This window comes from Dipodomys spectabilis, unplaced genomic scaffold, assembly GCF_019054845.1.
Source record: "Dipodomys spectabilis isolate Male_0828 unplaced genomic scaffold, ASM1905484v1 ptg000069l, whole genome shotgun sequence".
In the NCBI taxonomy this organism is placed as follows: Eukaryota; Metazoa; Chordata; class Mammalia; order Rodentia; family Heteromyidae; genus Dipodomys; species Dipodomys spectabilis.
This window is the reverse complement of record NW_024870746.1, coordinates 4233493-4258063: the sequence shown is the minus strand read 5'-3', so window position 1 is coordinate 4258063 and position 24571 is coordinate 4233493. Positions and strand designations below refer to the sequence as shown.

The 24571-nt window shown below is 41.8% G+C and overlaps 1 protein-coding gene across 1 annotated transcript in view; it reads right to left on the bottom strand.

The window, feature by feature from the left end:
* The window catches only part of Fcrl4 (Fc receptor like 4), a 67170-nt gene that overhangs the window by 35369 nt on the left and 7230 nt on the right, over window positions 1-24571 (bottom strand). The window contains exons 3-12 of the mRNA XM_042681487.1: window positions 23910-24164; window positions 21703-21957; window positions 20363-20647; window positions 19324-19611; window positions 15269-15370; window positions 14233-14260; window positions 13363-13445; window positions 13083-13151; window positions 10615-10646; window positions 10409-10517 (exon numbers count right to left, since the gene is read on the bottom strand). Of these exons, the coding sequence (XP_042537421.1) occupies window positions 10409-10517; window positions 10615-10646; window positions 13083-13151; window positions 13363-13445; window positions 14233-14260; window positions 15269-15370; window positions 19324-19611; window positions 20363-20647; window positions 21703-21957; window positions 23910-24164 (1506 nt within the window). The remainder of the gene's footprint in view (window positions 1-10408; window positions 10518-10614; window positions 10647-13082; window positions 13152-13362; window positions 13446-14232; window positions 14261-15268; window positions 15371-19323; window positions 19612-20362; window positions 20648-21702; window positions 21958-23909; window positions 24165-24571) is intronic.

Below are 24571 nucleotides of genomic sequence, written 5' to 3'. Positions count from 1 at the left end.
GATTACATGTGTGAGCCACTGGTGCCTGGTTCCTGCCAGGTTTTTAATCATTAGTTGCATCAGATCTATAAGCTACTTATATAAATCAGTAGGGCTGAGTTTTTGAATCATAAGCATAAACTATCTATCCCCTGTTGACCTAGGTTGGCTTGAACCTCCCCAGTAATTTTCTGTGCTTTGTCTGTAGAGGCTGTATTTTGCATTAGGTTTATTCCTAGATATTTAATATAATTTTGATGATATTGTAAACAATATCATTAAGTCTTTTAAAACATTTACTAGTATAGGAAAATATTGATTTTTTTGGTATATTAACTTCTTTTTTTATTGTGAGAATACTGAACAAAGGAGTTACAATTATATGGGCAAGATAATGAGTACATTTCTTATCAAGCATTTTTGCCTCCTCTTTGTTTCCCCTTCCCATCCCTTCCCATACTCCCCCCTCCTTCCACCTATCCTCCCCCCACGCCCCCCTCCAAAGTTGTAAAGTTCATTTTTCGACATAACGACTTGTACATCTCATTGTTGCAATGGGTCCACCTGTATCCCTAGTTAAAGGATTTGTTTTTTCCCTTCTGCTCCACAAATTATACCAACATCAAATACAGTGAAAGCATGGGTTATACCGTGGCGGAAGGACATACAAAGCAACAAAGAAATCATCTTATAAATATGTTAGAAACAATTGCATGAAAGGTAAAAAAAACAAAAAAACATTTGAATACTTATCTTGGGGTTCATTCCCCTAACATCAACTTATCTGACCTTTTCTGCTTGACTCAGACATATACTAGTTATTACAAATAAAGGAAACCATGGGACCTATGTTTCTTCGGGCCTGGCTTACCTCACTTAACATAATTTTTCCAAGTTTTTCCATTTCCTAACAAATGGGGCAATGTCATTCTTTCTGATGGGGGCATAGAATTCCATTGTGTATATATACCACATTTTCTTGATGCATTCATCTACTGAGGGACATCTGGATTGGTTCCATATCTTAGCTATGGTAAATAATGCTACAATAAACATAGTCGTGCTGGTTGTATATTAACTTCTTATTTACTAAAATGGCCAAATTACTTACCAATTTTAACAACTTACCTTTAGGTTTTTAGAATTCATGACAGTTCATGTACTGTGTTTGCCATGTTTGTGAATACTAGTTTTTTTGGTGTGTGTGTGCATGGCAGTCCTATGGCTTGAACTCAGTGCTTAGGTGCTGTCCCTGAGCTTCTGTTGCTCTTTCAAAGTTCTCTTGAGTTTGAAATAATATACTCCAATCTTTCAACTAAGATGACTTTACCCTGTGATAACAGATTCTTGTTAAAATTCATGGGCAGCTGGGTACCTGTGGCTCATGTGGCTCATGCCTGTAATCCTAGGTATTCAGGAGGCTGAGATGTGAGGATCATGGTTCAAAGACAGCCTGGGCAGAAATGTCCATGAGACTCTTATCTCCTACTAACCACCAGAAAAACTGGAAGTGGCACTGTGGCTCAAGTGGTAGGGCACTAGCCTTGAGCTGGATTGCTGAGGGACAGTGCCCAGGCCCAGAGTTCAAGACCCACGACCAACCAAAAAAACCCAAAAAAAGTCATGCATAGATGAATACATACTTTATAGCCCTGCCAAAGTATAATTTTAATGAGAAAATTCACTTGCTTTGTCACCATATTCCAATTTTTTAAAATTTATTATGAGTTTTGTGTGTGGTACTGAGGTTCAAACCTGGGACCTTGTGTATGATAGGCAAGCACTCTACTATCGAGCTGTGTTCTCAGGTACTAATTTTATTAAATTGTTTGATTAATTATTAATTTACTTTCATGGTATTGCCAATTGACCACCGTGCCTTGTGAGTGCTAGGTAAGCATTACACCACTGAGTTACACCCTTGCCCACCACAACCCTCTTTTAGAACATTTCCAGTAACCCCTAAAAATAACCTAGTGTTCATTTTTGCTGTCACTCTCAACTCCCACCCCCAGCTCCAGGCCATCAGTTACTAATAACCAACTTTCTTCCTCTAAAGATTTGCCTACTCTCAACATAGAAATGAGCTCATTTAATATGTCATCTTTAGTGTCTGACTTCTTTTACTTTGTGTAATGTTCCTGAGGCTCATTCATTCACGTTAAGGTATGCTTTGTTACTTTGTGGATTTACTTGATTCAGGCATGTTTTCAATCTACTTCAATGTAGCTTGAATGATATGAAGCCGTGTACCAAGATTTATTTAAAATATACTAGAAGATTTCAGTTTTTAAGTGTATTCCTACCTGTATCTGTTTTTGATAATAAAAATCAAACCAGAAGAAAATCAAAGAAATTATCTGATACATACTGGAAGCAGCTGCCTGGGCCATTCTGGGAAAGTCACTTCCAACCCTAGATCACTTTATATTGTTGTAGTTGTGATTATTATTACTATTATCTTGAAGTAATTATACAAAGGGGTTTCAATTCAACATGTCAGTTTTTGAGCACAGTGCATCTTGATCAGTACCATCCTTTCCCTTATTCTCCATCTCTCTCCTCAAACTTCCTGGTTCCATTTTCACATATATATGCTGAATATTATGATTGTTTTGACCCACTCTTTATCTCTTCATGGGTCTTCTCCTCTCCTGATGGCCTCTGCCCTCCAACAGTACCAGCTTACTGGGATTCAGATTGCTAAACTGTACATTGGTTGTTCCAAGGAGTTACACCATTGGAATCCTCCTTCACTTATACCATACTTGACTCATTTATTTGTGTATATCTGTGTATGAGGCTATGATTTCCCTCATCATATCCAACATGATGACCTTGAGTTCTGGTCATACTCTTTGCCTGCTGTGGCTTTGCCTATGTGCATGGGGCTCCAGTGACAAAAGTTCTCCTGCCTTTAGATACTATGCTAATTCTCTGAACTATGTCCACTCTCCCACCTAAATCAATTCCTAGGCGTTCCCTACTAGCCTGTTCACCTATTTTTCTTCCTTATTCACTTAGCTTCTTGGTTATCTTTAGAAAAAAAAAAACCATTGAAACAGGCACTTATCATTAGATTTCTCAACATTATCATTTTAGTGGCAAGGTGACTCTCACCCAAAATTTCTTCCAACTCAACCATCTTTTTTTTTTTTTTTTGGTTGGTTGTGGGGCTTGAACTCTGGGCTTGGGCGCTACCTCTGCGTTCTTCAGCTCAAAGTGAGCACTCTACTGCTTGAGTCACAGCACCACTTCCGGTTTTCTGGTGGTTAATTGGAGATAAGAGTCTCACGGACTTCTCTGCCCAGGCTGGCTTTGAACCATGATCCTTAGATCTCAGCCTCCTCTGTAGCTAGGATTACAGGCATGAGCCACCAGCGTCTGACTCCAACTCAACCATCTCAATACAAGGTTTCCTTGGCTTGTCAGACATTGATCCTCTGAACAAATCAGGAAGAGGTGGGGCTCTTTGTGTGGGAAGATTATGGGTATTGGATTAGACGGACATGGAACAGAATCTTAGTTCTTCTGCTTGTCATATAAGTGACTGTGGGCAAACTTTGCAATATGTTCGGCCTCAGTTTTCCCATTTATCAAGCAAGTATTACATTTGCCTTCTAGTTGTTGTCAGGATTAATAAAATGTTTGGAACATATATTTCATAGAGCACCTAGAAGAAGCTGCATATATGCCTGTCATGAAGTTTGTTAGCCACCTTCTACTCTGATTTCAGTTTTTCTTTCCAATCATTTAGTAACTGTGTCACCAAAACTCTTGTTAATCTGGAATTTTCAGGCCCAGTAGTCTTCCCAACTCAGCAGTAGGATATTAGAAATTCCAATGGAAGGATCACAAATGAGTTACATAGAATTTATTAGAAAGAGAGAAGGTATTTGAGTTCTGTTTGATTCTAGGTCAGTTCTCCACTGGAAAAGCCTTCTGTGACTAGTCGAAAATGCCTAATGACAGAGATCTTCATGGCTTGTGATTTGTGCAGGTCCCCAAGATTGATTCAAAGGTTTTGCTGCTGCCATCTTGAAAATACTAATTTTATCTTTGCATATGTGTTGTGAAAATGAAGTTGAAGAGACAATAGTCAGTGTGTGAGCTCAGAGCTGCCTGCAGAATGCATGTGCCAATCTGCCTTCCCTGCTGCCTGTTTGCAAACAGCAATTGAAATGTGCTCTGAGTTCAGAGCATATGGACTCACTCAATGCAGAAGTTCAGGGAGACTCAAAAGCAAGTAGCAAGTATGGTAGACTGTCGACGGCTGACACCCCTAAGAAGCTGTACTTCCATTTGAATTAGAACTTTCTTCTCTTTGAGACCCTTAAACATAAAGGAACACTTTCTCATCCGTTCTTATATTACTTGATGTTATCTGTTTTACCTCCAGTGACTATGGTAGTTAATCACTTAAGTTAACAATAACACAAAAGGTAAAAAAAAAAAACATGGAAACCTGGGATTGCTTTACCTGTCAGTCTTTCCTTACTCATCAATAAGCCAAAGCCAGAAAGTATTGCTAGAATATGTGGCACATTGTTAAGAAATGAAATAAAAATAGTTGTTTGAAGTTGGATGCTGGTGGTTTATGCCTATAATCCTAGGCATAAACCTAGGATTTTATGCCTATAATCCTAGCTACTCAGGAGGCTGAGATCTGAGGATCGTTGTTCAAAGCCAGATCAGGCAGGAAAGTCCATGAGACTCTTATCTCCAAATAACTTCCCAAAAGCCAGAAAGTAGAGCTGTGGCTCAAGTGGTAGAGCATTAGCCTTGAGCTAAAAAAACGAAGTGATACTCACCAGATACTATGTTGGAAATGAGCTATACAATTTGGAGGGGAGGGGAAAAACTGGGAGAAAATGAGGAAGAGGGTGACAATGTTCAAAAAGAAATGTACTCATTACCTGATTTATATAACTGTAACCCCTCAGTATATCACCTTTACAATAAAATTAAAACAACAAAACAAAAAACAAAACCCAACAACTAAAGTATAGTAACCAGACCCTGAGTTCAAGCCCTAGTACTAGCACAAAAGAAAGGAAGGAAGGAAGGAAGAAAAGAAGGAAGGAAGGAAGGAAAGAAGGGAAGGAGAGAGAGAGACAGAGAGAGGGAGGGAGAGAGGGAGAGAGGAAGGGAAAGACTCATAAGACATTGTGTTGGAAATAACCTTTACAACTTGGTGGGGAGGGGAGTGGGGGGGGGGAATGGGGAAAAAACAAGGGAGGGCTAACAATGTTCGACAAGAAATGTACTCATTACCTTATGTAACTGTAACCCCCTGACATCACCCTTATAATAAAATAAAATTTAAAAAAGAGAGAGAGAAAGAAAAGAAAAAAGGAAGATATTTGGGTGTTTTTAAAATTTTGTACCTTTTCTACTGTTCTGATAAGAAAAAATATGTACAACAGCTATAAAATAGAATAGCTTAATTTTAGTGATTCCACTTATTAACTGAATGATTTTATATTTGCAGGAAAAATCAGCATTACAAAGTATATTGGACAGAAGCATTCATTTTAATACTTAAAATTTTTATACTTTCTTCTCTTAGAATAGCATTTGCATTGGAAAAGTCCAGGAAGAGATCACAGAAGAAAGGTAAAACTTTATATTCTAATCCTTTCATGGTACTTTCTTTCTCTTGCTTTATTGTTGTTGTCAGTCATGGGGCTTGAACTCTCGGTCTGGGCACTGTCCCTGAGCTCTTCAGCTCAAGGTGAACACTCTACCAGTTGAGCCGCAGCGCCACTTCCAGTTTTCCGGTGGTTTATTGGAGATAAGAATCTCACAGACTTTTCCTACCTAGGCTGGCTTTGAACCGGGATCTTCAGATCTCCGCCTCCTGAGTAGTGAGGATTACAGGCATGAACTACCAGCTCCTAGCTTCTCTTGCTTTTTGAATAAGAGATCTTGCATTTTCATTTTGCACCATGCCCCACAAATCATGTAATCATTTTGCATCTAATTCTGTTATTTATGTATTTGGTGCTGATCCTTGACCTTAAACTCTGGACCGGGATCCTGTCATTTATCCTTTTCTCCCCAGGCTAGTGCTCTACAACTTGAACCATGCCTCCTACATCTAGCTTTTTACTAGTTAATTGGAGACAAGAGTCTTACAGACTTTCCTGCTCAGGTTGGCTTCAAATCTCAAATCTCAGTTTTCAACCTTCAGAATAGCTAGAATTACAGGCATGAGCCACGGTCACCCGATCTCTGTTCTCTTTTTCGCAGTCCTTGGGCAGCCTTCTGAAAAACTCTAGCTTTTGAACAGATGTGTTCTCTAGGAAGGAGGACCCTCTTCAAAGAGCCAACTTCCTTTTCAAAGCAAATTCTTATTTATTTATTTATTTATTTAGGTCCGGTCGTGGGGCCTGAACTCTGGGCCTGGGAGCTGTCCCTCAGCTCTTCAGCTCAAGGCTAGCGCACTACCACTTGAGCCACAGCACCACTTCCAGCTTTTTTCTTTTTGCTTATGTGGTGCTGAGGAATCGAACCCAGGGCCTCGAGCGCTCTACCACTGAGCCACCTTCCCAGTCCGAAAGGAAATTCTTATTTAAATCAGAAAATAATAAAAGTCAACTGGCTTGAGGTTTTCCCCTTTCCTCCCCATCCCCCCAGCTCATGTAAATGTTTGAGGTACAATTTTTCCATGCCTCTGGGAAGTCCAACAAACCAGCTCACTTTGCATAAACATAAATGATATATTTATCCTGGAGTTCCTCTTTCTGTGGCTCTTGAAGTGACATTTTGGTGGAGGCTTGTTTTTAGATCTGATTTCAAGTTCACACTCAGCCTTCGAGATTTTATTAGATATGACCAACAGCAAGACTGGGGATGGAGCTATCATGCACTGATGGAAGATAGTGCATACAGGAAGACACAAAGATGCATATATATATATATATACATATATACATATATGTATATATATATATACACACACACACATTTATATGTATGTATACATATACATATAAATGACTATACGTATATATGAAATATATGAGGGATAGTAGACATTAGACACGTAATGCTCTATCTTGACTCAAGTGAAGGCAAGGAGTTGTCAGTACCACACAGGATTATTCAAGAAACAACAAAAAAAGGTTAAACCACCAAGTTTTGATTGGGAGGAAATCAGCCAATGTGATCATCTGCCCTGGTTGAATATCAAGCAGCTTTGTCTTTTTCCAGTTACTGCAGTGATTACTCAGAGGGCTCAGGATGAAGTGGGCTAGTAGAAGATGAGAAGTTATATGTCACAGAAGTCTGTGCTCAAACAAGGCTGCTCTGACCACCATCAGCTGCCTAGTCAGAAGTGGAACTGAGAGTCGGCTCCTTGGAGGGCAGAGTGCTATGTGGTAGTATTGTTTACATTGAGTCCCTTCCGTCTTGGAAGGAACAATGATTCTCTTTACTGAAAGATCATTCTTTCATTCAAAAACAGGGGTCAAGCCGGGCTCTGGTGGCTCACGCCTGTAATCCTAGCTACCTGAGGAGGCTGAGATCTGAGGATCACTGTTCAAAGCCAGCCCGGGCAGAAAAGTCAGTGAGACTCTTATCTCTAATAAGCAACTAGAAAACCAGAAGTGCTGTGGCTCAAGGGGTAGAATGCTTGCCTTGAGCTGAAATGCTCAGGGATAGCGCCCAAGCCCAGAGTTCAACCCCCATGACCGACAAAAAAAAACAAAAAACAGGGTCAAGGGGCAGGGAAGGTGGCTCAGTGGTAGAGTGCTTGCCTTGCATACATGAGGTCCTGGGTTCGATTCCTCAGCACCACGTTAGCAGAAAAAACCAGAAGTGGTGCTGTAGCTCAAGTGGTAGAGCGCTAGCTTTGAGCTGAAGAGCTGAGGGGCAGTGCCCAAGCCTAGAGTTCAGACCTCACGACCGGCAACAAACAAACAAACAAACAGGGGTCAAGCTGTGTGCTGGTGGCTAACACATGTAATCCTAGTTATCAGATAGCTGTAATCCCAGCTATCTCCAGAGGGTGAGTGAGATCTGAGGGTTGTGGTTCGAAGCCAGCCTAGGCAGGAAAGTTCATGAGACTCTGAAAAAAACCACTCATAAAAAGATGGAAGTGGTGCTGTGGCTCAAATGGTAGAGCACTAGTCCTGAGCACAAAGAGGCTCAGGGACAGGGTCCAGGCCCTGTGCTCAAGCCCCAGGGCAAAAAAAAAAATGTATCAATTACCTTCTATGTTCTGGGCATAGTTGTAGATGTCTTGGGTTATGTCAGTAATGAAAGGGGAGTAGTTTCTAAATTTCTATGTGAGTCAGGGTAGACCTCAAAGCCTTCCTGGGTAGAAAAGCACTCTAAGCAGAGGGAACAGCCAGTGTAATGGTCTCAGTGTGCATTTTTGTGTTATGTCTGTTCAAGAAGCAGCAAGAAGATTGTGTGTGTAGAGATGCAAAGAGGAGAAAATAGGAGATGAGATCAGAAAGCCCCAAGGACATAGACTGGGGAGGCCTTGCAGACTCTTATGGACCTGGCTTTTAGTGTAAGAAAGCAGGACCATCTGAAGGGTGTGGAGCTCAACAGCCACTGTGCTGAGAATGGACTGGGGAAGGGAAGAGGCAAAGAGACACAGACCACTGCTGCAATGGAAGTGTGAGGTGCTTCGGCCAAAGGTGGTTGACAGTGTCAAGGTGACAAAGGTGGTAGTAGTCTGGGTATAGAACTTTAACTCTTTATTGTATAAAATTGAAAATATACAGAAGTAGAAATAGTATAAGGCTCCTTCCTGGATGTTGTGCTTAATACCCAGCTTCAGAAATGTCACACATATTGTAAGCGGAGGTATGGTTCAAGAGGTAGCAGGCCAGCCTTGAGCAAAAAAGCCAAGTACGGGGTGAGGCCTTAAGCTCCAGCACCAGCACAAAAGAAAAGGAAGGAAGGAAGGAAGGAAGAATGGAAGGAAGGAAGAAAGGAAAGTAGGAAGGAAGGAAAGAGGAAGGTAGGAAGGAAGGAAGGAAAGAGGGAAGGAAGAAAGGAAGGAAGGAAGGAAGGAAATGTCCCCTACATGGCCAGTCCCATCTCATCAATACCTTGCTTTTTTTTTTTCCACACTCTCCCCTCATCAGATTACTTCAAGTCAAATTTATCATTTGGTTTACTATTTTAATATATATTTAATCCACATTAATACCTTTAATACTTCAGGATGAGCCCTACAAATTAGTACACTTTTGTTTCTAGTAAAAATGAAATTTCAATTATAAAGCTTCAAACAATATAAACAATTTACTTGGGAAGCTCATACAATATAAACTAGCCAGCTAGATACTTCTGTCTATCTGAAATACACCATAAAAAGATATTACAAGTAAGTCAGGCACCTGTGGCTCACACGTGTAATCTTAGCTACTCAGGAATCTGAGATCTGAGGATTGTGGTCCTAAGACAGCCCAGGCAGGGAAGTCTATGAGACCTTTACCTCCAATAAATCACAGAAAAAGCTAGAAGTCGTATACTAGCTCAAGTGGTAGAGTGCTAGACTTGAGCAAAAAAGCCCAGGGAGAGAACCCAGGCCCAGAATTTAAGCCCCATGACTGGCAAAAAACAAAGAAAAAAAAGAAAATGAAAAACAACAAAAAAATTCAACAAATAAGCTGGGCCTAGTACGTGTCTGTTGTTCTAGCTACATGGGAATATTGGAAGGAGGACTCTGGTCTGAGGCTGGACCTAGGCAAAAAGCAAGATCCTATCTGAAAAATAACTAAAGCAAAAAAAAAAAAAAAAGGTTGGTATTTGGCTCAAGTAATAGAGTGCCTGTCTAATAAGCATGGGGCCCTGAGTTCAAATCTCAGTACTAACAACAGCAACAAAAACCAGAAAAAGAGATTTTGTCCCAAGTGACCTTAAAATAATGTTCTTGTTTGGGAAGCTCAGCCTAGAGATTACTTCTCCAGTTCTCCTGACTTTTTCTTTTTTGAATTTTAAAAAGTTTTTGTCTTTAAACGAGTTGAGGTGGATAGTGTGAACATTGCAGGCAGGGGAGAGAGGCTATATATTTTCTGCGATACACCTGCATAGCCCCTCACAGTTAAACTAGTGGATGCAGAAGACTGCAGAATTACGAATGTGTTAAACACAAATCCAGAGTGCTCAATCTTTTCTCTTTGTGCAAGTCCCAGTTCATAGAAATGCACGCTTCTGTTTTTTGAACTCAGTCCTTCTCTCTTACCATTTCCCTTCCCTAAATCAGTGACTCAGGAATACAATCTCAGAGCAGGTAACAGAGTCTTCCCCTAACTGGACCTGGTCTTTTTAGAAAAGTATTTCCTTGGACAGCCCATACCACTTCAGATTGATGATCAGAGTGTCCTGGGTGGGGGGAGAAACACTGACTAGCTGGTCACTCTAGAGCCTTGACTGCACTGGGTCTCTAGACCAGGTTCAAATCAACTGAAGACGTTTGTATGACATTCCATGTCTTCATCCTTGGAGCTGCTGACCTCTTCTGCTGGGTTAGTGGAGGGCTGTATCTTCACCTCAGAGTAGACAATTGAGGTCCTCTGGGATGAAGAGAAGATAAATGAAGAACTGGAAAGAGAATGGGAGCATGGCACTACAGGAAGTGTCAGGAGAGAAACAATGGGGAATGAAACTCACCTTTTGCTCTAGCGAAGTCCTGGAGGCTCTGGCTATGGAGGGAAAGAAAAACCACTGAATCATAAGCATGAAGATACACCTATAGCCTAGTCTGCTGGCTTGTGTCTCACAGTCTGGGGCATTTGACTCTCTCCACTGATGGCCATAATTTTCCCACTTCAGCTCCTCAACTCTGTACAACCCATTTCATTTCCTGTTTCATCATTTCTTAGCCCAGCCCTCTGCAAGTTCTTCTCAAGCTTCATTGATCTGTGAAGTCTCTTCTTCTACCAGATGTTGATGTATTATTTTTCCACTTTGTTCAGTTCTTGCTTCTCTTGAGTTATGGTCCATCCATCTTACCCTCCCCAACAGTTTGGTAAATTCCCATAGAGCTCTCTATAGGTCTATCCTGTGAGAAAACTCCCTCTTATATTAGCATGCTCTAGTTCTTGATTTTGTTGACATAGTTTTGTCCCCCGCCCCACCCGCCAGTCCTGAGGCTTGAACTCAGGGCCTGAACACTGTCCCTGAGCTTCTTTTGCTTAAGGCAGCACTCTACCACTTGCCACAATGCCTCTTCCAGCCTTTCCTGTTTATATGGTATGGAGAAATCAGACCCAGGGCTTCATACATGCTAGGCAAGCACCCTACCACTAAGCAACATTCCCAGCCCCTGTTGACACAGTCTCATAGGGGTAAAGCCACAGAGAAAAAAAAGCTGAGCAGGCATGATTTGTTGGACTACATATACTAGAAATTAGGGAGGAATCATTGGAGCACTACAGTATTTTTTTTAATTGTAAAGGTGATGAACAGAAGGGTTACAGTTACATAAGTCTGGTAGCCACAGTAATTGTATGGAGAGATTAAGCCTGAAAAGGAGATACCCTCCCCAAGGTTTCTGTTTCAGTGTATTCTTTTTTTTTTTAATTGTGAAAATACCATACAGAGGGGTTACAATTACATGGGCAAGGTAATGAGTACATTTCTTATCAAGCATTGTTGCCTCCTCCTTTGTTTCTCCTTATCATCCCTTCCCATCTCCCCTCTCCCCACCCCCTGCCCTATTTCAGTGTATTCTTATCACACATTTTGGGATCATTGGTATTTTTAGTGATATGACAGAAGCTAGGTAGTCTATCCCCAGAATAATGGTCAGATGCACAGAATTTTGCTTATTATAGTTTTTTTTCTACAGATTATCAGTGCCTCAAGTGCCTAAAATATATCTAGTCTATCAACAGAAATGGTGCTTGGGCAAATATGTAAAGGAGTGTGAAGAATGACTAAATGATCAAGGTAGCTCTGTAAGATAAGCTAAGATGTACTCAATCAATCCACGTGGATGACAGTTTTAATTCTGCTGTTCAGAGTCCCTGGTTCATGGGAGGGGTTCAGAGAGCAACGTGATAGACAAAGCAAAGGATGTGGTGACACATATCACTCAGATGTAGAAAAGGCTAGGCAAGCAGCAAATATTAGAGCAAGACACAAAACTTGATCTGAGCTTTGACTTTTTCTGGCTTTGTGACCTTGAGAAAGTGCTCAGTCTCTTTAACTCCTACACACTTGATTTGTAAAAAAAGGTTCAGCATTAAATTATAAGTGAGATAATGATACCAGAGGTTTAAATTCCCAAGGGAGGTTGCTATATCTGGATTTATTAAAGAAACAGAACTGCTTATTTCCTTGACTCTAGGAGCTTGGGTTAATCAACCGGAACAAGAAAGCATAGGGAGAAAAGAGATTTAAAAAAGTAGATTTCTGCCTAGCATCGATGGCACATGCCTGTAATCCTAGCTACTCCAGAGGCTGAGATCTGAAGATTGTGGCAAGGTGAGAAAAGTCTGTAAGACTCTGATCTCCAATTAACCAGCCAAAGCTGGAAGTGGAGATGTGGCTCAAGTGGTAGAAGCACCAGCCTTGAGTAAAATAAGCCAAGCAGGAGTGTGGCAAGGCCCTGAGTTCAAGCTCCAGTATCAGCTCAATAAAACAAAAAAACATAATCTACGGCACACTGCAGAATGAATGATAAGCTATGCTATTGGATACCTTATATGTATTTTCAACTCAAATATTCTCAATTTACAATAAAGTTATTGGGACATAGCCCTATTACAAATGGAGGAAAAATTTTATATGTTATATATAAATGTTCTCAGAGTAGTAACTATCATGGTAAATTCTTTACAAATGTCCATTCAGACCTAGAGACAATCATAATAATACACTATTAGGATCATGGTATCTCTTAGAAGAATGCTTAATTTTTGTTTTGATCACTAGTAAAGATACATTATGCGCGTTCCATGTCTTTCTTCCCTCTTTAGAATCTAGGCTCCACACAATAGGAATTTTTGTCTGCCTTGTTCATTGATTGACTCTTCATACACTTACAGAGTACCTAGCATATAGGATGTGCTCAAAAACTGTCTACTGGATTAGTGAACATAGTTTGCAGCCAGAATCTCTTCCCAGAGACATACCTTCTTCTTCTCCTCTTAGCCAAATAGTCTGGATCTCAGAATACACCAAGTCACCCTCTTGGTATTGCACTGGAAAAAAAGACAACATTTCTAGGCTGTGTTGTTCATGTTATAAGTTGCAAATGCCTCTTCCCAAGCATTACCTCTATTCCTCTTGGACACACAATGAAGCAATTGTTTAAGGTGAATATCTGAGTTTGGGGAACTGTAGGGAGCTGAGGGTGACTCTGCAGGACTCAAAGCACATTCTCTTTCCAGCTTTGTACAGGGGAGTCCTTACCATTAACATACAAGGGTTGCAGTTGGACCTGAGCAGGGCAGATGGACCAAGGGGACTCTCCAGAGGCAGGGTTGGGAGGGCTCCTGTGAAATGTAAAATCATGTACAGGTACAACATGAGAGGACTCCAGTGAAAAGTCAATAGGAAAGAGAAGGGTTTTATTGGTGCTTCAATGGGCTGTATAGAGTCAGATTGTACTTTTGAAAGAAATCCAAGGATTATGGTATGAGCAGGCTGCCTGGGAAAAAAGCCAGACAATCTTTGACATCTTAGTGACAGTGGTCTCATGGAATGGTTCCAATAACCAGCCTCATCATCAGGAAGTAGTGACTAAGTGTCTTCACACTGTCACATCTGGACAAATCAAAGAAGAATTAAACATGACCCATTCCCTAATTCCTGGCTATCACCTAAGACTAAGATACTGACATAGACAATATTTTCCAAACTGAACTCAAGCACACAAAGTCTAATAAATACACATGCATGTTTTGGGTAATAATAAGAATATTAGAAACTTAGACTTCCCTGAAAAATGCAAAGCATTTATAGAAAATCTGGAACCTAGTCATTGTGTCTATTGGCATAGTAACAGTCTAACTACCGGACCATAGGTATCAGAAATATTCTCTTCCAACACTCTTTGGGACCATGCATTCACTTGAATGGATTGATTTCAGATTTTTAAAAAACCAATCTAAATAATATGCAAAATGAATAATGTTATGAACACACAAGAATAGTTCTAGGAAGCCTCATTTTTGGTCTACTCAAGAAACATGAAAGTGGAAGTACCTAGCCATAGGATCTAAAAGAAATAACTTGATCAAATTTTGCAGCCTCACACAGTTTTGCATATTGTACACTTACCTAGTTTCTTCTTCCTGGAAATTATTTCCTGAAAAATGAAGCAAAGGCACATTCACGTCAGCAGAGGAAGCTCTTTCTCAAAGACTTCACATAGTAGAGCTACACAGACAGGTCATTTAGAAGTTAACACAAATGTGAGCCCAGAAATGATCTTCATGAAATACTGTGAAAAAGGATTGAACAAAACATATAGATTTCTGAGGCCAGTACTACACATTCCTGAGTTAGATGTACAATGATTTGAGACCATTACAACTTAAGGGTGTGTCGACATACCTCTATAAATAAATATTAATGAAACAAAAAAAATTACTCTTACAGAGTAGTGAGCTTTCACTGGATTTCAAGGAACATTTGTGGCTGTGGCCATAAGAACCTCAGGTCCCCACTCAGGTTGGAACTCAAATTTCAACTCAGGTTTCCTAAAGAGTATTGTGGTTGGGGTTCAAAACTTCTATGTCCAGCCTAGTACTAGAGTTGAAAGATGAGTGGAATGTTCTAAAGCTAAAAAAATTTCTGAGTCTGTCTCCTATACCAGGCTTTCTGGCATTTGAAGTTAGCCTGTCCAAGGCTTGGGCAGAAAGCCTTTGGAATCACGCATGTATCTGGGGCAAGGAGGCTGAAAAGTGGGGAATAAGGCAGCTGACACACAAGATGGAAGGCTCACGCTTCGACCCAGAGAATCCAGCTTCCTCACCAGCTTCCATTCTGTCTTCTCTTCAGATCCCTCTAGTTTACTTTTAATATCTTTTTATGGTAGGGTTCAGATAGAAAAAAGTAACTAGCTGGCTAGTTTGTATGAACTTTCCAAATAAAGTGTTTAGATAAATTGTTTGAAGCTTAACAATCGAAATTTCAGTTTTCCTCTACCTGTTAATTGAGACTTAATATATTAGAGTGGCTCTAAGTAGCTTTATCCACTTGGGTCTATTTGGAAAATTGCCCTTTAAGGAAGAGATGTGGGTTTGTGTGATTGTCCGGATGACATGTGGTGACTAGGTAGGGACCCCAGCAAAGGTAAGAAAGGAGCACGAACCTGATTTCCTCCAGCTCCAGCAGAAAAACAGCAGGAGAAGAATGCTGAAGAACCCTCCAGCAGCTCCCAAACCCATGAGGTTGCTTCTGTTGCTTGGGATCTCTAAGGGGAAAGAGCCTGTGTGAGCCCCAGAAGAAAAAGCGCTTGAATTTGCCATGCAGTCCTGGAACCTTTCCTCATTTTGACTGGGATCCTGCACCTTACAGACAAAAAGATATAAGGGATGAGGTGGGACTTGTAAGGATGCCTGGAGCCAAGGTATGGACAGAAAAGTTCCTGCGTAGACCAGAGTGTCATGGGAAATAGCTCTTTCTACCTTCGGTGAATCAACTCAGAAATTAACAGATTAGGAAGAATTTGTGAGTGGGGGGGCATCCCATACTCTTGTAATCTAGTTTCTTGGACATCTCTCCAAGTTACCTAGTAAGAGATTATATGATTGGAGAACCAATAGATTGGTTCAATAATAGAATCTCTGATATTGGGAGTTTCTGAGTTTTCTATATTGTCCATTTTAATCTGTTATCCACAGCCAGAGATTTCATTCCGTGTATCTACACACTTATCAAACATTTACTGAATCCTAGCAAGTAGTAGCCTAGGATTCAGCCTTGAGGATTCAGCCAGTAAACACAATAGTGAAGCTCCCACAGCTGTGGATCTTAGGGACTGGAGAGAGGAGTCAGCAATAAACAAATAAATGGAAGAGATGGAAGGTAAGAGCAGGATCAGGGGACAAAGAGTCCCCAAGTAAGCCAAATTTAGACTTCAGACACCAGTACTCAAGAATTATAGACAGGGAGCATCCATACATCAGAGCAAAAGCAACAGTAATGATAATTCCCAGGAATCAGATTAAATCTGATTCCTGGCCTTTGGGCCAGCAGGTGACTTTTCTCTTTTCATTCTGCCCTTCCTGACAAAACCAACAAATCTATCATTTGAACTATGATGGTCCTACCTACAAATAGTGTTCAGGGGGCAGCCAGCCTGGCCTTCCCATCATGATTGTTCAAGAGGCAGTGAGGAAGGGAGCAGGGAAAATTCAGGAACACAATGGCTTGGTCCCTGCATCTTACCTTGCCTGCTTGGGCCTCTGTCTGTGTAAAATGAAAATAATCTATATCCAGGCTTGGAACTAAATGGCTAATCTTAAGAAAAGTTTTAAAATCAGTCTTAGAAAGGATTCTAAAACCATATTACTAGGCTAGGATCCCATCTCTTCTACTTACTAGCTGGGTGGCTAGGGAAAATGATTCAATTTTCTCATATCTCAGTTTTCCCATATAGAAAATGGGGGTACTAATAGCATTGTGTGTGTGTGAGTGAGAGACAGAGACAGAGAGAAAGAGAGAGACAGAGAGAGAGAGACAGAGAGAGAGAGAGAGAGAGAGACAGAGAGACAGAGAGACAGAGAGAGAGAGAGATGGCCTAGATCAGAAGATGAGAACTCATTCCAGGATCTGATTCTCCTAAAGCAAGAGGAGTAATTTGCACTTATATGTGTATTACCAATAGACTCACTGTAGCCCTCCTCGGGATCAGAACCTGTGTGGTCCCTGAGGCACAGTCTGCAGTAGGAACCATTCCCTACCTTCAGAGTCACTCTGCATTTTCATGACATTGCATGCCCTTGGCAGCTTTTAACTTTTCTACCCCTCCCCATCTGCTTCCTCTTTCCCTACCTTGATAGTTGAAATTCCCTTGAATGCCATGGACTGCAGTCTTTCTCCTGAGAATGATACCTGAAGTTTCTGCTCCCCAAGCTGCTTCTAGACTAGGATGCATACTCTTCTATAGCACCTGGTTTTAGGAAAACATCTCAATCACCTGACCTGGGAGGGCCCTACTTGATCACCAGACTTGCCCCCAAGGGAGGTGAAGGGAAAATTGAGCAGCAGCTGGGCCTTTAGCATGGCAGCCCCTTCCCAGAGCCTCAAACCTTTCAAACTGAAAGGTTTAGGTTCATGACTTTGACTGTCAGAGCTGACTGCTTATATAAATAGCACAGCTCCCTGCCTACTTAGCATGGTTGATGGTAGGAACTTGACAGTGTGGCACTTCTGCTGAGAACTTCAACATGATTATCCATCTCTCTGTGCTGAAAGAGTTCAAGGTTCAACTCTGTGTCATGTATAAACTCTGTGACTATGTGCAAATTACCAAACCTCTTTGAACTCTCTTTTTCTGTAGAATGCAAACAATAATAGCTTCATGTTCTAGGATTGTGACTACAATGAACAGAGACAATGAAAATAAAACCCATCCATTCCATATATACTTATTGAATGCATAAGCTTAGCCAAACACTGTTCTAGGCATTTGACATACAATCGTGGCTAAGGTGAGGATCCACCCCTGTGAGCAACACAGGGTACATGGTAGTGTTCCTGACCTAGTAGTTAGTGATAAGTTCTGTGGAAGGGGAATAAGCAGAACTAGGAGAGGGAGAGTTGGGAAGAGGGCTGTTAGTTACACTGTATGGAGGAAGTAAGGGGTGAACATGAGGTTATAGAGAAAGAGCAATATGAAGGTCCTGGGAATCTAAGGAAGAGACAGGAGTGTCTGTTGTGAAAGTGATAGGAAGAGAGTGGTAGAAAATTGAGTCAAAGTGAGGGGAAGAAGGCTAGATTCAACAGGGCCTGGTGAGTCACTGGGAGGGGGGTTGAAGCCAGGGAAGGTTTTGTTTTTTTGTTTTTGTATGGTTGTTTATTGTAAAAATGCTGTACAGAGGGGTTTCAGTTACATGAGCAAGGTAATGAGTACATTTCCTATTGAGCATTGTGGCTTCTCCTTTGTTTTCCCCCTACCATTCCCTTCCCTCCCTACACAACTTCCTCCTACCCCCCCCCCCCCGCCCCGCTCCCCAGCCGAAGTTGTAAAGTTCATTTTCAACATAATGTTTTTTGTTGTAGGCCTTGAACTCTGGGCCAGGGCACTAGCTCTTCCGCTCAAGGCTAGCACTCTACCACTTGAGCCACAGGGCCACTTCTGGCTTTTTCTGCTTATGTGGTGCTGAGGAATCAAACCCAGGGCCTCATGCATATAAAGAAGCATTCTACCACTGAGCCACCTTCCCAGCCCAGGGAAGGGTTTGAACAGGAGAGCAACAAATTGTAATTTTAGAGTTCTTTCTGGTGTTGTATGTAGAATACAAAGAAGAGCAATGAGTTGAGCAGAAGACTGGGATTGCAACAATCAAAGCAAGAAATTTTGGTGGTCTGGGGTAGATAGTGGTGGGTTTCAGAGAAAATGGGAGGATGGAAGAGAGTAAACTTTTTGGAGGAAGTTTATTGTAAAGAAAAGCATAATAGAGTTGTGTGTGTGTGTGTGTGTGTGTGTGTGTGTGTGTGTGTGTGTGTGTCTAACAAAAGAGCTTTATTGGGTGGCCCAATAGAAGCCCAATAGAAACCATTTCCTAGGTGTCAAGGTTGTTGACTAAGAAGCTGCCTTGGCCCAGTGTGGCTTCTGGGACCAGAGAAAATGAAGGCTATGCACTACAGCTGGTACTAGTTGTAAACAAGGCTGTGAGCTGTTTATTATTTCCTCAGTGGACCAAGCTGGGCTCTGTCTATTGTCTGTGCTTGGAAGTTTCATAACCTGCCTGCACACAATTTGGTAGCTTGTCATCCCTCAGGCCTGCACCAATAAAAGACTGCCTTAGGCCTTTGATTCTGTCTACTTTGAAGCTACTGTTCTGATACCCTGTGGATGATGTACTGAAATGAGAGGTGTAGCTGACACTTTGGTGACAGAGCTGTGTCCCACTGCTGCTAATGAAGTATGGCTGTTCTTTAAGATGAACACACGATGGACCAAAGAACACACATATAAAATCACCTCAGCATGGTCAAAGGGCTCCTGATCAGCATTACTCCATGGTCACTTTGCTCAGACATGGTTGAGTTACTAATAAGCAGCAAGAAGCAGATGTCTGTCACAAGGAAGGATGGCAACGTGGAAATCAATAAAGGAGATTTGTGTCACAGAGTCATGCTGGCTCTGCCCACTCCTAATTTGATGTAGTCAAATGGTCAATGGTGGCTAAAACTCACCTCTCACAGTGATGTTCACCACCTCACTGTGGACAGGGCCGTAGCTGTTGTCAGCTGTGCAGTAGTAGCCGCCGGCATGGCTCTCCCTGATGGCAGGGATCTCCAGCTCTGCTCTCTGGGAACGCTCAGTTTTCCTCCCCAGACTCTCCTTCATGTTCTCCCTGTGCCAGGAGAACGTGGTGTACCCTGTGCCTTCCGCCACGGAGCAGACAAGGACCAGTGTCTCCCCTTCAACTGCCTGGCCTCCTGGGGGCTGGGTCTCCATGGAGACTTGGGACACAGGGATCCCTGGGAACAGGAGATGGCAGATGAGGGCCAGGCAGGGAAAAGAAGGGCTAAAATGTTGTACAGGGCCACTTTATATGTGACTTTAAGACATGCCTCTCAACAAGAACTAGCATTGTGATCAGTGGGATGGGTTTTTGACTTAGAACATCAAATGTGCTACATTTTCAATACCAAAGCCCCAGGAACAATCATAGACTTTTCCTGGAGATGCATTAACGTTTTGTCTGATCTAACTGGTGGTCTAAATTATTTTTGAGAAATAGCAGGGTAGCAACAGTGGCTGTTAAGCACTAGGCTGGAATCTACCCGCCTCCAGAAGCCCTGCATTGGCATCTATGCCTATTCCCATATTTGAATGTATATGTGTGTGCCTCCTTCTTTTGTGCTGAACATACACATAGAATTCAGAAGAAGTGGACATTCATTTTCTAAATAGCTTGGCATTGTGGAATCTACCCACTCAGGAGCAGAGCATCTTGTTCTCATGTTCTGTTTTCCCCAGGCCTTATATCTAACTCCATGAAGCAACCCTACCACTTCAATATGACCAAGCTGGCAAAGACTGAGTTTTTAGAGAAATAGAGATGGAATCTAACTCTGTTGTTTCTCACTACTCAATCTTAGCCTGGCATCTCTATAAAGATGACAAAACCCATCTCTGATGGACTGTGTCTATACCTATGGGGCGAGAAGGAGCAGAAAGAGACAAGATGTCACAGCCTCACTCAGGCTACCTGGGTGCTACACTTACTCTGCACGCTGATCTCTAGCAGGAGACTGTGTTTGCGGACACTATGGGTCATGGTTTCGATGCCACAACCATATAATCCCGAGTCTTCTTTCCAGATGATTGGGATCTGGAGCTCTGAGGAGTTGTTCCAGCCTGACAGGATGACTCCTTTGTCTCTGAAGAAGGTGAAATGAAGGGGAGTGTCTAGTCGCTCTGGATGGAGATGTGTTTCACAGGTCAGGTTGACAGAAGACCCCTCCATAGGCTGAAAGGCTGTGGCATTCAGCTTTGGACGTGGAAATAGTTCTAGAAGAGAAAAGTTAACTCTCTCTCTCTCTTTCTCTCTCTCTCTTCTTAAGACCGGGACTCAAACTTGGAATCTGATACTTTCAATCATTAGCTAAGGTTCCACCAACTGAGCCATGCCTCCAACCTCTAAAAGGGTGGTTATTTCTTTTCTTCAAGTTCTCAACTGAGGAGTACTTAGCACTCTAGGAGAAATAGGAAATGTCTGACTGATAAACTTAGTAAGCTCTCCATTGTGTTTGCCTTCTCTAGGATGGCTCAAGTCTAGTCATTCTACTTTCTCTGCCTCCCAGGGTACTTCTGCCTGTCACTTATGTGGAGTTTTGATAGTAATATAAACTCCTTGTATAATGCCCAGTGTTTCCAACTTTGACATTATTAAATTAATCTATACAAAATGAAGGTTTTACTTTGAAATTTTGAAATTATTGTTTTTGGTGGTGGTGGTACTGGGATTTATGGGCCTTGTATTTGCTAGGAAGGTGCTTTAACACTTGAGCTACACCTTTAACCCTTTTTGACTCTGTGTGTGTGTGTGTGTGTGTGTGTGTGTGTGTGTGTGTGTGTGTGTGTATGTTTGAACTTAGGGCCTGGACACTGTACCTGAGCTTGAACTCAGGCCTGCGCACTGTCCTTGAGCTTCTTTTGCTCAAGGCTAGCACTCTATGATTTAAGCCACAGTGCTACTTCCAGATTTTTCTAAGTAGCTTATTGGAGATAAGAGTCTTACAGACTTTCCTGCCTGGGCAGGCTTTGAGTTGCGATCCTCAGATCTCAGCCTTCTGAGGAGATAGGATTGCAGATGTGAGCCACCAGAGCCTGTCTACTTTATTTATTTATTTTTAAAAACAGGCTCACATGTTTATGATGTGACCAGACTAGACCACAGTCTACCTATTTGCAATTCTCATGTAGCTAGAATGACAGGCTTGCATTATCATGTCCAGTTTGTTTGTTTTTTAATTGGTTGAGATAAGCCCTCAAACTTTGATCCTCCTATTCTCAGCCTTCTGATAGCTAGGACTGAGGGCAGGCAATCACCATATCTGGCTTACCTTGAATTTTAATAACTTTGGGATTTGATTCAAGCACATGATTTTTGTCCATAAATCCAATGCATTGGTAATGGCCACTGTTATTTAAGCTTGCTCTTGGAATAGAAAGATCCAAGCTTTTGTTAGATTTATAGAGTGTGTTTCCATTCCAAATATATTTGACAGCAGATAGTTTCTTCTTCCCTTGTTTTTGGCATCTCAGAAACAATGTGTCTCCTTCAAACACAGAATGTGGAGCCTGCAAGATTAACAAACCTGGAAACAAGAGAGATAAGAGCGCATCGTTTAGGGGGCTCTTTTCCTCTGCGTGCCTTGAATTACAAAGATTGTCTTTGATTGTCTTTTCTTCTTCAAAAGGATTTTGTCTCTTGAAACAAGTATATTCTATTCCTTCAAAGCCAGTGTGTCTCACTTCAGATACAAATCCTATATAAACCGTAAGCGTATTTATACAGTCATTCAATGATAGACTCAAACTATAAAGTTTCTAATAAAGACAAGAAAAAGCAGAGGGAATATGGCTTAAATCCCCTGACATCATAGAATATGGGAAAAATCAACATCAACATTCGCCCCAAATATCAGAGTAGGGGCTATGAAAGGAGTGGCTTGTGGAGAAATATACAAGGAAGTAGTTCAGGCATGGGTGTTTTTTAGTGGAGTTATTGTCAGAGACACAATTCTAGGCTCAAGAGACAATAAAAATGACCCTTTATGGAAATCATTGTATTATTCTGAGGATTGAATTCAGGAACTCAGGCTTTCTGCTCAAGGCTAACATTCTACCACGTTAGGTTTTTTTTTTATTATTATCATTTTATTTATTTATTTATTTATTTTTTTGGGTCCAGTCATGGGTCCTGAACTCTGGGCCTGGGCACTGTCCCTCAGCTCTTCAGCTCAAGGCTAGCGCTCTACCACTTGAGCCACAGCACCATTTCCGGCTTTTTTCTTTTTGCTTATGTGGTGCTGAGGAATCGAACCCAGGGCCTCATGCATGCAAGGCAAGCGCTCTACCACTGAGCCACCTTCCCAGCCCATATTATCATTTTTAAATAACTGTGGAGAATTCTTCTTTCTCCAGGCCTGTGCCCATGGAGGTGATCCAAGTCTTTACGTCTAAACTAAGAAAAACTGCAAAAAGAGGTTTTAGGCCAATCAGACAGAAAAATAGGAATGAAGAAAGGCCAGCTCCTGGAAGTGGTGCTGTGGCTCAAAGTGCTAGAGCACTAGTCTTGAGAGAAAGACTCAGGGACAGCATCCAGGCCCAGAGTTCAAGCCCCATGACTGACAAAAATGATAGAGAAAAAGAAAGGCCAGCTATCAGACCAGAACAGATGAGGATGAAAAGCCTGAGGTTGGAGATTTCTGCCCTTCTTTCCCATCTTCTGTTTTTGCTCAGCACACATGTACATGATTTCTCCTTTACAAAGCTATAAAATCATGCAGGGGGGCTGGGGAGGTAGCTCAGTGGTAGAGCGCTTGTCTTGCATGCCTGAGGCCCTGGGTTCAAATCCTCAGCACCACATAAAACAGAAAAAGCTGGAAGTGGCACTGTGGCTCAAGTGGTAGAGCGCTAGCCTTGAGCTGAAGAGCTGAGGGACAGCGCCCAGACCCAGAGTTCAGGCCCCACCACCGGACCCAAAATAAATAAAATAAAAAAAATAAAAAAATCATGCAGGGAAGGTCTCAGATAACTTTCTTCTGTGCTACATAAAACTAACTTACTTCCTTGACTATGTAAGTGTGCATAGATGTTAGCTCATGTTAAGCATTTTAACCAACAAGCAAAAAAAAAAAAAAAAAGGGAATCTTCAATTTTCAAGTGAAAAACAATGAAGAAAACTGTGAAGTTGATAGGAGACAAGGTAAAAAAAAAAAAAAGATGGGAAAAGAGAAGTGTGCATCAGACAGGTACCGATGGCTCACACCTGTAATCCTAGCAACTCAGGAGGCTGAGATCTGAGGATCACGGTTGAAAGACAGCCTGGGCAGGAAAGTCCAAGAGACTCTTATCTCCAATCAACCACCAGAAAAACAGAATTGGTGCTGTGGCTTGAGTGGTAGAGCACTTGCCTTGAGCTGGGGTCCAGAGTTCAAGCCCCATTACCAACCAAAAGAAAAAAAAAATTAGGAATGAAGGATTCAGTTCTTTCAACCCCGAGGAAACCAAGATGAATCCAAAGCCATTTCTTTGTCTTTCTCACCTGTAGAAAAATACAAGCGCACAGGGTCACTTGGAGGTGAGCCCCGAACCTGACATTTGAACTCTCCAGATCCACAGACCTTCAGGGTATTGCCTGAGATTTCTCTTTCTTCCTTTTCCCCCTTGTAGTTTGCATGGTACCATTTTGTTTTCTCTGGTTTGTAGGAGTGAAATCCTTTGCAAGTCAGGTTCACTGTCTCTCCGAGGAAGACTGTGGTCCATGGAGGATGAAGGGAAATCACAGGTTTGGGTAGAGCTGCCGAGGAGAGAGAAAGGGAACTGAGATGGGGTGCCTGCATTCCCAGCCGCAGAGATTCCTGAGAGGATTTGGAGAACTCCCAATGATACAGAGAGGGACACTGCTTCCCTATGGCCTCTGATCTTTACTTTCTACTTGGCCTTACTTTACTGAAAGGTGCCGTGGCTGCTTAGGAATTTACAGGAGTAGGTAGATCTCTCAGATACTGTGAGAGGGGCAAGCCTAGGGGGCCTATTTACCATTGATGAATGATAAGAGGCTCTTAAACTCTCTTATCTTTTAAGGTAGGCAAGTACCTCAGCTACTATATGAATATTACACTTCTCCTGACTCCCTCCAGGGCTCTTCATGTAACAGATACTTCTCTAAGATAAATGTACCTGTGTGGTGGGTATCAGAATACA